The 15222-nt window shown below is 43.0% G+C and overlaps 1 protein-coding gene across 1 annotated transcript in view; it reads left to right on the top strand.

Annotated features, from left to right (window-relative positions):
- Positions 1–15222, top strand: part of EXT1 (exostosin glycosyltransferase 1) — a 261810-nt gene that overhangs the window by 219079 nt on the left and 27509 nt on the right. Inside the window, exons 4-5 of the mRNA XM_077271127.1 lie at positions 9580–9699; positions 14407–14539. Of these exons, the coding sequence (XP_077127242.1) occupies positions 9580–9699; positions 14407–14539 (253 nt within the window). The remainder of the gene's footprint in view (positions 1–9579; positions 9700–14406; positions 14540–15222) is intronic.

Raw genomic sequence — 15222 nt, 5'->3', positions numbered from 1 at the left:
ATTATGCAGAGTCATTACACACAGAGTGATCTGTTTCACATGTATATTTCTGTTAATGTTAACCCCTTCACCCCCGGAGCTTTTTCCGTTTTCGTTTTTCGCTCCCCTCCTTCCCAGAGCCATAACTTTTTTATTTTTCCGTCAATTTGGCCATGTGAGGGCTTATTTTTTGCGGGACGAGTTGTACTTTTGAACGAAATCATTGGTTTTACCATGTCGTGTACTAGAAAACGGGAAAAAAATTCCAAGTGCAGTGAAATTGCAAAAAAAGTGCAATCCCACACTTGTTTTTTGCTTGCCTATTTTGCTAGGTTCACTAAATGCTAAAACTGACCTGCCATTATGATTCTCCAGGTCACTACGAGTTCATAGACACCTAACATGACTAGGTTATTTTTCACCTAAGTGGTGAAAAAAAATTCCAAACTTTGCAAAAAACAAAACAAAACAAAATTGCGCCATTTTCCGATACTCGTAGCGTCTCCATTTTTCGTGATCTGGGGTCAGGTGAGGGCTTATTTTTTGCGTGCCGAGCTGGCATTTTTAATGATAGCATTTTGGTGCAGATACGTTCTTTTGATCGCCCGTTATTGCATTTTAATGCAATGTCATGGCGACCAAAAAAACGTAAATCTGGCGTTTCGATTTTTTTTCTCATTACGCCGTTTAGCAATCAGGTTAATGCTTTTTTTTTATTGATAGATCGGGCGATTCTGAACGCGGCGATACCAAATATGTGTAGGTTGGGGGTTTTTTTTATTGATTTATTTTGATTGGGGCGAAAGGGGGGTGATTTAAACTTTTATATTTATTTTATTTTTTTCACATTTTTTTTTACTTTTTTTTTTTACTTTTGCCATGCTTCTATAGCCTCCATGGGAGGCTAGAAGCAGGCACAACGCGATCGGCTCTGCTACATAACAGCGATCATCAGATCGCTGTTATGTAGGAGAATTGCAGGTGTGCTGTGAGCGCCGACCACAGGGTGGCGCTCACAGCCACCGGCGATCAGTAACCATAGAGGTCTCCAGGACCTCTATGGTTACAATGTACAAGCATCGCCGACCTCCGATCATGTGACGGGGGTCGGCGATGCGCTCATATCCGGCCGCACGGCCGGATGCGGTAGTTAAATGCCGCTGTCTGCGTTTGACAGCAGCATTTAACTAGTTAATAGCGGCGGGTGATCGCGATTTCACCCGCCGCTATTGCGCGCACATGTCAGCTGTAAAAAAACAGCTGACATGTCGCGACTTTGATGTGCGCTCACCGCCGGAGCGCACATCAAAGCAGGGGACCCGACATCTGACGTACTATACCGTCAGATGTCGGGAAGGGGTTAATGATTATGGCTTACAGCCAATGAAAACCCAAAAGTCTTTATCTCAGTAAATTAGAATAATTAGCAAAAAACACCTGCTAAGGCTTCCTAAGCATTTAAAAAGATCCCATAGTCTGTTTCAGTAGGCTCCACAATCATGGGGAAGACTGCTGACTTGGCAGATATCCAGAAGGCAGTCACTGACACACTCCACTAGGAGGGTAAGCCACAGAAGGTCATTACTAAAGAAGCCGGCTGTTCAGAGTGCTGTATCCAAGCGTATTAATGGAATGTTGAGTGCAAGAAAAAGTGTGGTAGAAAAAGGTGCACAAGCAACAGGGATAACCGCAGCCTTGAAAGGATTGTTAAGAAAAGGCCATTCAATAATGTGGGGGAGATTCACAAGGAGTGGACTGCTGCTGGAGTCTTTGCTTCATGGCCCACCACACACAGACGTCTCCAGGACATGGGCTACAAGTGTCACATTCCTTGTGTCAGGCCACTCATGACCAATAGACAACGCCAGAAGCTTCTTATCTGGGCCAAGGAGAAAAAGAACTGGACTGTTGTCAGTGGTCCAAGGTGTTGTGTTCAGATGAAAGTAAATTTTGCCTTTCATTTGGAAATCCAGGTCCCAGAGTCTGGAGGAAGAGTGGAGAGGCCACAATCCAAGCTGCTGGTGGTCTGGTGTGAAGTCTCCACAATCAGTGATGGTTTGGGGAGCCATGTCATCTGCTGGTGTAGGTCCACTGTGCTTTATCAAGACCAAAGTCAGCGCAGCCGTCTACCAGGACATTTTAGAGCACTTCATGCTTCCCTCTGCCCACAAGCTTTTTGGAGATGTAAATGTCATTCTCCAGCAGGACTTGGCACCTGTCCACACTGCCAAAAGTACCAATACCTGGTTTATCCCCTTAGTGATGGAGCCAAACTTTTTAATCTGACCAGTGTCACTTTATGTGGTAATATCCCGGGAACCCTTCAACAAATCCCAGTGATTTTGAGATTGTTTTTTTCTTTGCACATCATAATTTCTAATAACAGTAAATTTAGGTCGATATGTTTTGTGTTTATTTATATAAAAAAAAAATCATACATTTTACAAAAATATTTTTAAAAAAATTGCAATTTTCAATCTTTGGATTAAAGGGATAATCATTCTGATAGTCACCCCACACAATAACATTAATAAATCACATTTCCCACATCTCCGCTTTACATCAGCACCATTTGTAAAATGTTCTTTTATTTTGTTAGCATTATAGGAGGTTTAGAAATGTAGCAGCAATTTTATCATTTTTTTTTATCAAGGAAATTTACAAAATTTGTGGGGGGGTTTTAGGGACCTATCCAGATTTGAAGAGACTTTGGGGGGCCTATATATCGGAAAACCCCCAAAAGTGATACCCTTCAGGTCATTTTCAGGAATTGATGGAAAGTGACATGACAGAGTGATCTATTTCACGTGTTTATTTCATTCCTGTGTGTAATGAATATGAGTCTCACACGTTCAGTATTTTACCTCAGGATTTGTACCGTAAGTGATAACCGGGAGTGGGTGATAAATGCAGAAGAATAGGACGTCATCTGGCAGATCCCCTGCTTTGAGGTGGGCTCCGGCGGTGAGCCCACATCAAAGCCACGACATGTCAGCTGTTTTGTACAGCTGACATGTGCGCGCAATGAGCGCGAGCGGAATCGCGATCCGCCCGCGCCCATTAACTAGTTAAATGCCGCCGTCAAACGCTGACAGCGGCATTTAACTAGCGCTCCCGGCCGCGCGGCCGGACTTACTTGCACCGCTGACCCCTGTCACATGATCGGGGGTCATCTGTGCATTGCCATAACAACCAGAGGTCTCCTTGAGACCTCTATGGTTGTTGATGGCCGATTGCTTTGAGCGCCACCCTGTGGTCGGCATTCAAAGCAACCCTGCATTTCTGCTACATAGAGGTGATCTGTACTTCAAAAAATAAAAAATAAGCCCTCACCCGACCTCTGATCAAGAAAATTGGAGACGCTACGGGTATCGGAAAATGGCGCAATTTTTTTATTTTTTTTTTTAAAGCCATCTTTGGAATTTTTTTTTACCACTTAGATAAAAGAGAACCTAGACATGTTTCGTGTCTATGAACTCGTAATGACCTGGAGAATCATAATAGCAGGTTAGTTTTAGCATTTGGTGAAACTAGCAAAAAAGCCAAACAAAAAACAAGTGAGAGTGCACTTTTTTTGCAATTTCATCGCACTTGGAATTTTTTTTTCCCGTTTTCTGTTACACGGCATGGTAAAACCAATGGTATCGTTCAAAAGTACATCTCGTCCCGCAAAAAATAAGCCCTCACATGGCCATATTGACGAAAAAATAAAAAAGTTATGGCTCTGGGAAGGAGGGGAGCGAAAAACAAAAACGAAAAAAGCTCCAGGGGTGAAGGGGTTAAGTTAATCCAAAAAAAAAAAAAAATTAAAAATATAAAAAAAATTGAAATGAAAAATATACAAACAAAAATAAGATTAAAAATATCAAAAAGAATTAAAAAAATAAATAAAAATGAGAATAAAAATATCTAAAAAATAAAAATTAGAATAAATATAAATACAAAAATCAAAATGTGATAAAAAATATGTAAAAATTATTCAAACTATATAAAAAAATAAAATTGATATTAAAAATATATGAAAAAAGGTAAACAAACTAAGTTTTAATCTTTTTATATATTTTTTATTTTGATTTTTGTATTTATATATGATTATAAAATATAATTTCATTTTTATGTGTATATATATATATATATAAAGTCCCAGTCCTGGTGACCAGTCCTGTTTAAAGTGGCGGTGTTCTCTCCGGTATCTTTCGTCCCCTTTCTTTTCCTCTACCTGGCAGCTGCAGAGTTTTGGCCTTTAGTGCTAATCCCTCACCGGCTTTTGCTTCCTCTGGAACATGACAGACCTGGGAATAGGAACATATTGCAGCCAGTGCATTAACACCGTCCCTTTACACCGTCCCTTTAATGAGAGAAGTAGATGTGTTAATTCCTTGGCTGCCTCTACGTTTCTTTTTTCCCCGGCGGTGTTAGCAACTGCATTAATGGTTTTCTGGCTTTTTATTGATGAAATTCCTTCATTGCTATCATTGGGGAAAGAGAGAATTAGTAGAATCTGACTTCCATCTATCTGGATGAGGCTGGGCTCACATACAAATATTTAATGTTGTATACTATTGTGGTATGGCTTCAGCAAAATTAGAAAAATATGGCTTTTTTTTATTCTAAAAACAGCACCAGTTTCACATCAATGGAGCTGAACTGCAATACCAGACCTAACCACTGGACTGGAGTGGCGCTATATATATTTATTTATTTTTAAAGGAAAGCAGAATTGGTTTTCTAAACCTATGCTTTTCCTTTTAAAGGGTATAAGTCAACACAAATATTAGTAATCTAATTATTAAATTTAATTTCCTGTTGTTTCAGGAACAGATTTCAACAGTCTCTTTATCAGCAGAGACAGGATTATAATGAGGGGTAACAATAATGCGGGATCTATCAGTACCCCTCCTCATTCCCTTCCCCCTGCCTTCACAATAACGTTTTGCACACGCTCATGCTTCAATACAAAACAGTGAGTCAGTTTATTGCTGCTAATGTACATGTGGTTTTCACGGGACGCATGGGTCTAGACTGGCTCTAGTGGCCATTGTGAAAATTGCAAGATTTCTACTTTTTTTTCAGATGAAGATATTGACATTAAAAATGTAAAAAAAAAATAAAGCTGATTTAAACATTAAAAGGAATCTGTTAGAAGGTGTTTGCTATTTAATCTGAGAGCAGCATACTATAGAGCAAGAGCACCTGATTCCAGGGATGTGTCACTTACTGGGCTGAGTATTTGTAGTTTCATTACAATCAGTGTTTTATCTGCAGGAGATTATCACTAGAGGACTAGGTGTCACATGCAGGATAGTCAGGCAAATCTGTAACCCCGCCCCCACCGCTGCAAGGTACCAATCAGAGGTGTGGGCGGGGCTATGCACAGCTCAGCATTCCGATCACTGCTTCAATTAAAACAAAGACGACCGGGATCCTATGAGAACTGCAGCACGCAGCCCAGTAAGTGACACATCGCTGGAATCAGGGTCTCCGCCCCTACATCATGCTGATTTCATATTGCATAGAAAAAATAAAAACCTTCTGACAGATTCCCCTGAAAGGAATGCTCTACCAGATGTGAGCACATTAATCTGCACTCTTCCCCCTACTGTTAATTATATAATCCTGCAGTTAACCCATTTAGTAGTTATCGCGCCGTCTGGCATAATTGAGGCAGGTTTCAGGGGTGTACTCATTTCTGACCCCCGCAATCCTGAATTTTGCCGTTTCATTTCTCTCAAGCTGCTCCCATACTGAGCGACTACTGTAACCTAATTAACAGTGTTTTTAAGGAGCTGGCAGCCGGCCCAAATATTCACCCTGGGAAATGATTTTTTTTTCTCTCTCCTGTAGTTACACAATTTCATTTCCCATTTTGGAGAGAATCGGACTTTTTGCACTTTCCTCGTGCGGTATACTAATCCCTTCTCCCTACTTCAGTTTATTATCTTTTTATTTTATGCCTAATGTTCTTACACGATTATTGCTTCGTCTAATTACTTTTTGGGGCAATTATCAAATCCTAATTATTTCTGTAGAATATTTTTTTTTTTAATGATTTTTTTTCCCCGTCTCCTTTCTTAGTGGTTTTATATTTCCAACATCTTTCCAAATTTACCATAAGATATTTGTGTAAAATATGCCCGACCCACCCAATTATGGATTCACCTTCGTTAATCATCTCGAATAACTGCATCAACATGATACTTTATACTCCATTCACATCTAGAGCTGCATTCACAACTAGTCATGTTGGTATTGGGAATCATTGCTCTGGCGGAAGCTTCCAACAGGGCCCCGAAATATCAGGTGTCTGATAGAATTGTCCTTACGCTATGGGCAATTAGGAGCCTTTGTGCCCCCCACCATCCTTCCTCCTGGCTCCAGGCCCATCCGCAAACATTCCAACCTCTATAGTTTCGCCCCTGCTTAACTCTTCCCATTCTCACTGCATCTCGGGAGATATGCTATATACATCTGGTTACAAATTCTTCAGCTGTTGGCTCCGCCCTTGAGGATCCTTGCCACACCAATTTAATCACCTCCTCTACAAAATACTACCGTTTCTCTTGGAATATTCCTAATTGTGGCTGACATGCTAAGGGTGACTCCACACAGGACTGAAATGTTGTGGATTTTACCTAAACTCTCCTCGCATTAGAGCAGCAATGACTTTTGACAAATCTTGTCCGCTTGCTTCAGACTTTAGACAGAGAGGAAAAAGATCTGCAGGTCCCATGTTAAAGGGGTGCAGTAGACCTTATATATATTTTTACGACTTCTATGGCTTGTTTATAAAGCCGGCGTTTTAGCGCATAGTTCCTCACTGTAATTTTTTACTGTTTAGGACAGAGATTTGCATAGAGCAGTTGAACAATAATTTTATTTTACAGTCTTTTTGGCAGAGCTTATAGAACAGTCTATGCCCGGGGTGGGTTTTGGTTGCTAAGTATTAAATTGGGTTTAAGTAGCCTTTAAATGTATGCCACATTAGGACGGCTGCCCGGTTTTTAGCTAATGAGCAGCTGTTTCACGCGATCTGTGTAATATTTGTAGTGCGTGTTGTAGAATTTCATTCCTTCGTAGGATTATGATGGACGGCTCGCTGGTTTACTTAATCAAGGTTTTCACTACCTTTTTTTTTTGTTTTGTTTGTTTCATAATTTTTAGATCTAGGAGATTTGTGTATTTGTGTAGTTTCACCCCCCAAACTTTTTATATGTTCATGTAGTTCTTTCAGAGACAAGTCCAGCAATACCTTTACTTGGCCAGTCCATTCCTCTGTTACTGAGAAACAGCAAATAATTCATATGCAAATGTTGCTGAAGAGCTATGGTAGATCTGAAGGAGGCGGAAGAGCTATGGTAGATCTGAAGAGCTATGTTAGATCTGAAGGTGGCGGAAGAGCTATGGTAGATCTGAAGGAGGCTGAAGAGCTATGGTAGATCTGAAGGAGGCTGAAGAGCTATGGTAGGCCTGAAGGAGGCTGAAGAGCTATGTTAGATCTGAAGGAGGCTAAAGCGCTATGTTAGATCTGAAGGAGGCTGAAGAGCTATGGTTGATCTGAAGGAGGCTGAAGAGCTATGGTAGATCTGAAGGAGGCTGAAGAGCTATAGTATATCTGAAGAGCTATGGTAGATCTGAAGAAGGCTGAAGAGCTACAGTAGATCTGAAGGAGGCTGAAGAGCTATGGTAGATCTGAAGCCATTGTCACTCCAGCTCTACTCCCCCGCCCAGTGCCACTGCCTCCTGCTTGACTGACTGCTCCTTTGTCTGAAGTCACACAACATAGAGACTGTCAGTCAAACAGGAGGAGGAGGCACTGGCAGGGTACAGAGCTGGAGTGCCAGAGGCTTCAGATCTACCATCATCCTTCAGCCTCATTTGCTTATCAATTCAAATGCAAATTTCTCCATAAAGGAAGAACAGACTGGCTACATAGTTATTGCTGGACTTGTCTGTGAAAGAAAAGAGCTATATGCACATCTACATGATTTTGGGGTTGAAGACCCTCCTGACTGGTTCACTTCACAGAGGACGCACTTGTCACTTGCCTTATGTTCAGGAGACCTTGCAGCGGAATGCCTGTGTCGGCCTCCTCCCTCCATAGAACCTTATGAGCACCAACTTGTCATCTCCTGTGTCATTAATGGGAACGTCTACATTCATTGAAGACAGATTATTTTACCTGTGAATTAAGAATATTGAAACGGAATGATCAGTCCAGAATGAGAAAGTAGTGAATGTTTCTAATATGATATATTACAAATTTAGTTTTTTTCATGTGTAATATTAATTTATGTGAAAAATAAAAAAAACACAACGGATACTATTTAAATATGTGATATTTATACCTGGTGTAAATGCCGCTGATCGCCTGAATCCGGCCTTGTTCTTATTTGTTCCTGCACTTTTCCGTTCCTGAGATGAGGCCCCTCTTCCCTGTATGGAAATGTAGTCTCTTTATCAAGTGGGTGGGCTTCTTAAGAAGACATACACACAGACGAGTCTACCACCACGTCTATTTAGCCCCCCAAAAAGACTATATTTATATACAGAGAAAAGGGGTTCATATCTCAGGAATGGAGAGATGCAGAAACAAAAGAAAATTCATGCCCGATTCAGGGGAATAGCGGCACTCGGTGCACCCTCGGCGTGGCTCAACATTTAAGTGCACTTTCCCACCTACCGTACTTGTTTTTCTTCTATCTCTGCCATCCGTGTCCATAAACCCCGAACTGTCAATTGAAAAAAAAAAAAAAATGTGGGGGGCGTATTATAGAGAGAAAACAAGTAGATAAGAAGGTGTACTTTACTGTTTGGCCACGACAAGGGTGCACCGAGCGCCTGTACTTGGCTTGAACAGTAATTCTGTACTGATAGACTCACTTTAAAGGGAATCTGTTAGTTACATCAAACCCCCACCCTACTCCTAAGCCCAAATATGGGCACATGCAGGTGTTTGAAAGCTAAATATATTGACACCTTTATACCATTTATCTGTTGCTGCACTCCAAAGACATTAGAAATGTAATTAATGTGCAAATTAAGCGTTAAAGTGCTGTCCCTGTATATACCATCATTGGGCAATTCTATGGATCATCTCTTGGATAGGAACAGGTCGATCGGTGTTTGACAACTGCTAATCTTTCTCCGGCTTCCGAGAGGAGCACAAAGTGTTTTTTTCTTTAGGGGGTGAGTTTGGGCCACACCACATGTTCTCTAGCAGCTCCAAATTAAAGCTTATGTACAATATCTATCTGGCCACTGTATAATGTGTGTATCCGCCGTGACCCGTGTAACCTTTATTTCATCCATCCATGGAGGAGCGCACTTTTCATTTTTCATTGTGGCAAGGTAAATGATTCAACTACAGGGCACCGAGCGCTTCCATGTTGGAGGTGACCCCTGCTGACAGATTGCTTTGGTTCAATAAAGTTTTCTATTCAGGGGCAATTTCCTTGTAACGCACACTTTTATTTTATTTTTTATGTATTTTTTTGCCTGCTCTTAGCATAACCTATGTAGTGTCCGGAGGCAGCGGAGCGAGCCGGCGTCATATTCCCGCACCGTATTAATTTCATCAGGTTACCGTGTTTTGTCTTACAGATTCCTTCTACCATCAGGTCTATCCATCAGGATAGGATCCTCGCACTTAGACAGCAGACGCAGTTTTTGTGGGAAGCTTATTTTTCCTCAGTGGAGAAGATTGTATTGACTACATTAGAGGTGAGTGATCCCGGCCACTGACTCTCCTTTATTACTTACATCTTTAATGTTATTGATTTTGGTTTTCAGCCTGAAATTACGTCCACAAGCTATAAACAAGAAAAAAAAATAAAATAAAAATGCTTTTTCTTTTTAATATAATTTTTGTTTATTGTGTTTGTAGACGTAATTTTCAAACAAAATAATAACACTTCAAATGTGTAATTCCGTGTGTTGAAAAGTTTAATGAAATCTAAAGTAAAAATAAATAAGTTTAGTAAAGTTGTAAGAACTGCGTAGGATTCTCCTGGCGCTCGGCTGTGAGTGCTGAGCTTCTGTGCGTGCGAGACGTCAATCTCCGCAGTGAAAGGAAAACTGATTTAGTAGAAAAATGTGGAAAAGCGGCTGATACTTTATGGCCTATAAAGAAGACTTTCAGGATTGTGTGACCTGTGGGATGTCTGGCCCTGGCCGTGCCGGTATAAAGCTGTTCCTAACATTTCTTGGAATACAAATGTGTCCCATAGATGCGGCTGTGTGTGGATGCAGCGCTGCTCTGCTGTTCTCGGCGCCGCTCTGCTGTTCTCGGCACTGCTCTGCTGTTCTCGGCACTGCTCTGCTGTTCTCGGCGCTGCCGCTCTGCTGTTCTCGGCACTGCTCTGCTGTTCTCGGCGCTGCCGCTCTGCTGTTCTCGGCGCTGCCGCTCTGCTGTTCTCGGCGCTGCCACTCTGCTGTTCTCGGCGCTGCCGCTCTGCTGTTCTCGGCGCTGCCGCTCTGCTGTTCTCGGCGCTGCCACTCTGCTGTTCTCGGCGCTGCCGCTCTGCTGTTCTCGGCACCGCTCTGCTGTTCTCGGCGCTGCCACTCTGCTGTTCTCGGCGCTGCCGCTCTGCTGTTCTCGGCACCGCTCTGCTGTTCTCGGCGCTGCCGCTCTGCTGTTCTCGGCCTCCACGACGAGCTTTAGGTATCTGATGGACTCTGCGTAGATTGAAGCTTCTGGGTCCTAGTGCAAAATCTGTTTTATGCTGTTTGTGGCGCTCCCCCTCTTTATACAGGGCAGAGTCTTAAAGGGGTCTTGTCGTCCTCTACTAGGACAAACCCTTCTTGAACTGGAATAAAAAAATCTATAGTCGCCTCATGTGTCGGCGCCGTTCCAGCAGTGTTGGCACTTGCGGTCTCGGCGCTCTGGTGCGGTGCTGTGACACGTGGTCATCACTGTCTCCGCCTTCATAAGCATTGACCATGGAGAGGAAGTTGAGGAAGTGAGCTGCAGCCTGCCTGGAAAACATAAAATTTGCAATTTGTGGGTTGAAACCCCTCCCCCCCCCCCCCCCCCCCCCAAAAAAAAAAACACATTAAAGGGAATTTGTTGAGAGGATTTTGCTATAATCTGACAGGAGCATAATGTACGGGTTGAGACCCTGATTCCTGTGATTTGTCACTTACTGGGCTAAATGCTGTCATTTTGATACAATCCCTGTTTTCTCTGCTGCAGATTTAGCAGATCTCTGAATGCTGAGCTCTGTATAACCCTGCCCACAATACTGGCAGCCTTTTGTTTATTCACAGAGTATACAATTCTGCCAATCAGTGTTGAGGGTTGGATTACACAGACCAGTTGACTAGGAGGCACGAGACACTTCATCCTGTAGTGATCATCTCCTGCTGATAAAGCGCTAATTTTATTGACACGGCAACGCACTGCCCAGTAAGTGACACATCACTGGAATTAGGGTCTCTGACCCTGCATCATGCAGCTGTCGGGCTGTCGGATTATCTGCTAAAAAATTCCCTTTAAGAATTTTATGTAAGTAATATGAATTAAAAATTAAACAAAATGTATCCCAAGAAAGTGTATATGTGCAAGACCCCCTCTATGTCCACATTAATACTCACGTGAAGACCCCCTTACATAACTTAGCCTATACCATTGGGATCTGCCAGCAGTCCGATGTGTGTGGGGACCTCCTGACTCTCTCCTGACAGATGATGTTGGGGGAGATAGCGATCGATCAGTTTGAATATTAGTTAGCAGTAGATGAGCGGCGGCCAGGGGGGTGTGATGTCAGTTCTCGGTCTCTCCTTTGAAAGCGCATGGACATTCAGCCAATGTCGGGAGTCAGGATAGCTGATGGATGAGTACTCCACCCTCGGTCCTCCACTCTGTCCTATGTTTATGGCCGGCTTTAGATCTGGAATGGTGAGATGAAAAATCCAAAAGTTTTTAAAATTTTCCGAAGGGGCTCAGCGTGCCTTGAAAGGGGCTCAGCGTGCCTTGAAAGGGGCTCAGCGTGCCTTGAAAGGGGCTCAGCGTGCCTTGAAAGGGGCTCAGCGTGCCTTGAAAGGGGCTCAGCGTGCCTTGAAAGGGGCTCAGCGTGCCTTGAAAGGGGCTCAGCGTGCCTTGAAGGGGCTCAGCGTGCCTTGAAAGGGGCTCAGTGTGCCTTGGAGGGGCTCAGCGTGACTTGAAGGGGCTCAGCGTGCCTTGAAGGGGCTCAGCGTGCCTTTGAAAGGGGCTCAGCGTGCCTTGAAAGGGGCTCAGCGTGCCTTGAAAGGGGCTTAGCGTGCCTTGAAGGGGCTCAGCGTGCCTTGAAGGGGCTCAGCGTGCCTTGCAGGGGCTCAGCGTGCCTTGAAAGGGGCTCAGCGTGCCTTGAAAGGGGCTCAGCGTGCCTTGAAAGGGGCTCAGCGTGCCTTGAAGGTGCTCAGCGTGCCTTGAAGGGGCTCAACGTGACTTGAAGGGTCTGTCCAACCAGTCCGTGAAGCATAGCGCATCATGACCCCACAGTGCTATAGATACAGGTGTCCATACTCCTGCCTTATGTAGAGGTGACTACACTGGTTTCTCTCGCTAATGCTGAAGACCACGCTAATAAATCATTCACACGCCATTACTGGAAGATAAACGGAGAGGTCACCCAGCGAGCGGCGCACAAAGGTCATAGCATGGGCACGAGCTGTTCTGCGTGATGCATATCTCCGCTTTCCAGATTTCCCCTTCCCCCGCTCGCTTCGCTCATAGACTCGCACCATTTACCTTTTCACCCGGCCAATCAATGAAAATTGAATTTTTTAGTTTGAGCCCTTGGCCTCCAGATGTGTTCGTCGGTGAGCGAGAGCGATCGGAGAGCCGAGGACAGCTGACCGCAGATGGCGCGCCATGTTAATTTTGCCACCGTGTCGCGAACTCTGCACCCAGATACCAGGCACACTAATTATTTGTACAAATTGGTTTTCAGCGCAGTATTTCTGCTTGGCCCTGCTTGTAACCAAGGCCCGAGCCGCGCAGGTTAGAATGTTACCGCAGTAATTACTGCATTGGGGGATTCTGCGAGAGCGAAATAACAGGAACCTCCGACATCGGGCTGTTACTATGTTACGCCATAAATCTGCAGATGAAAACCTGGGTATTAATGTGGCTTATTGTAATGTGTACTGTGTGTTCGGGCCTCTCTGTGCAGCGCTCTATCAAGTTAATGACGTATTAATGTACTGTAAATGATTTAGGACAGCGCCGTCTGCGGGGGGAAAGCGTGACTTTTTGCATGCGGTATAGATATTTCAAGAGCTCCCTTAAATACATGGCGCTCGGTCTCGGCGCTCCACCGCATTGATCTCGGAGATGGATAAACCAATTCGATCCCGCTATTGACTGAATGCAGTCTGCACATATAGAAGTATTACTCTCATTCCTAAGAACCTTGCTGATGTCTAATATTGAGGTATCTACTAGTCTGGGCCACTTTGTGCTGCTTCTTTTTTTTTACTTTATCATTATTTTTTGTTTTTTTTATTTTTGCCTGATCTTTTTCATGTTTTTTTTGCCTTTGTCAAAAGTTATAGCCGGGTGTGGCCTCCCTCTCCTGAGCTGGAAATGGCATTTAATGGCTTCCCCAGGCTGGTGTCCACAGGTCGGGACCCGGTCCTTTTGTCTGCCCTTATTCACACACTATATGGAAAATAGCTGTCTTGAAAGAGTTAAAACTGCTTTTGGTGCACATACTAGTCTAGTATATCCAAAAGCTGTCCTTATTGTAATGCATTGTAACTTGCATCCCACTTCCACTTTTTTTTTTTGAAGAGCAGATTCCTCTGCATCGACATTCTACCAGCACCATAGGTGTCTGACCACCTGCCCTGGAACTGTCCTTATTTTTATGCATTGTAACTTACCACCCACTTCCAATTTTTTTTCTCAAGTGAAAGTTCGTTTCCATTGTCATTCTGTCAGTACTATAGGTGTATGAACTAACCCTATCCTCACGTCCCAGCATGCATTGATTCTCCAATTATCCAGTGGTCTGCTGTTCTGAACTTGAAAGCCTGCCTCTGTTATGTCTTTATACAATATACCAGGCAAGAACCCCGAACAAACTTTCTGTAATCCATCGTAATGTCTCTGCTGCTGGATAAGGATTGAGCTTGACAACAGGCAGTGGGCATCAAGGTTAATTTCATGTTTTGGAGGGAAAGTCATGATGCCTGATCCATACGTTCCATAGTAAGAATGGAGAAGGAGTTCTCTCTTTCCGGTTGTTTGAGAGATTGCATAGGTAAAACCAAATATCCATGGCCGCTCTGAAGAAGATGATTCCATTGATTGCTATCCTTAGCGGACTGCTGATTGAAGGGACTGCTGATTGAAGAGGCTGCTCGAGTAGAAATGGGTAGAACCAAGTGCTCCTTTTAGTTCTTATTTTAACACTTTTTCTAATCCGTCCTTTTTTCTTCTTTCAGATAATTCAGGACAGAATTTTCAAGCACATATCACGTAACAGTTTAATATGGAACAAGCATCCTGGAGGACTCTTCGTGCTGCCCCAGTACTCCTCATATCTGGGCGATTTTCCCTACTACTACTCTAATTTAGGTAAGTGCTTCCTCCTTCATGACCCGATGATGGACGGTTGTCTCTATAAGTATATATCGTGCTTCCTAGACATCAGTCCAGCACAAGGACTGTTTGTGCAGATTATATAGAGGATCGGGGTAACGATTTAGACTGCCAAAAAAAATGTATGTAATAAAAAGTATAAAAATAACAATGTGTATATATAGAAAAAGAATATAAAAAAGCACAAAAATATTAATAGCTATATAAAACAACCAAAGCCAACAAAATAAAAAGAAGCCAACGAAATGATAGTGATATATGCCACTTAATATCATAATGTTACTCAAGAAAAAGGATATAAAACGGCCTTAAGCTTCTTCCCTCATGGTATGTACCAGTAACACATACAGTACTAATGTAGCCTAAAATACTCTCATGTGGACAAACAAGGGCTCAAAGGGATGATATTATGTGAATAAGTACCTAAATAATTCCCTCCAGGCTTTGTAATCCATTGCCACAACGTGTGTTTCGCCCTGCTTCTTCAGGGGATATATATATATATATATATATATATATATATATATATATATATATATATGTATGTATGTACCGTATATACTCGAGTATAAGCCGACCCGAGTATAAGCCGACCCCCCCTAATTTTGCCACAAAAAACTGGGAAAACTTATTGACTCGAGTATGAGCCTAGGGTGGAA

The sequence above is a fragment of the Ranitomeya variabilis genome, chromosome 6, assembly GCF_051348905.1.
Source record: "Ranitomeya variabilis isolate aRanVar5 chromosome 6, aRanVar5.hap1, whole genome shotgun sequence".
NCBI classification, from domain to species: Eukaryota; Metazoa; Chordata; class Amphibia; order Anura; family Dendrobatidae; genus Ranitomeya; species Ranitomeya variabilis.
This window is presented reverse-complemented; position numbering and strand designations above follow the sequence as displayed.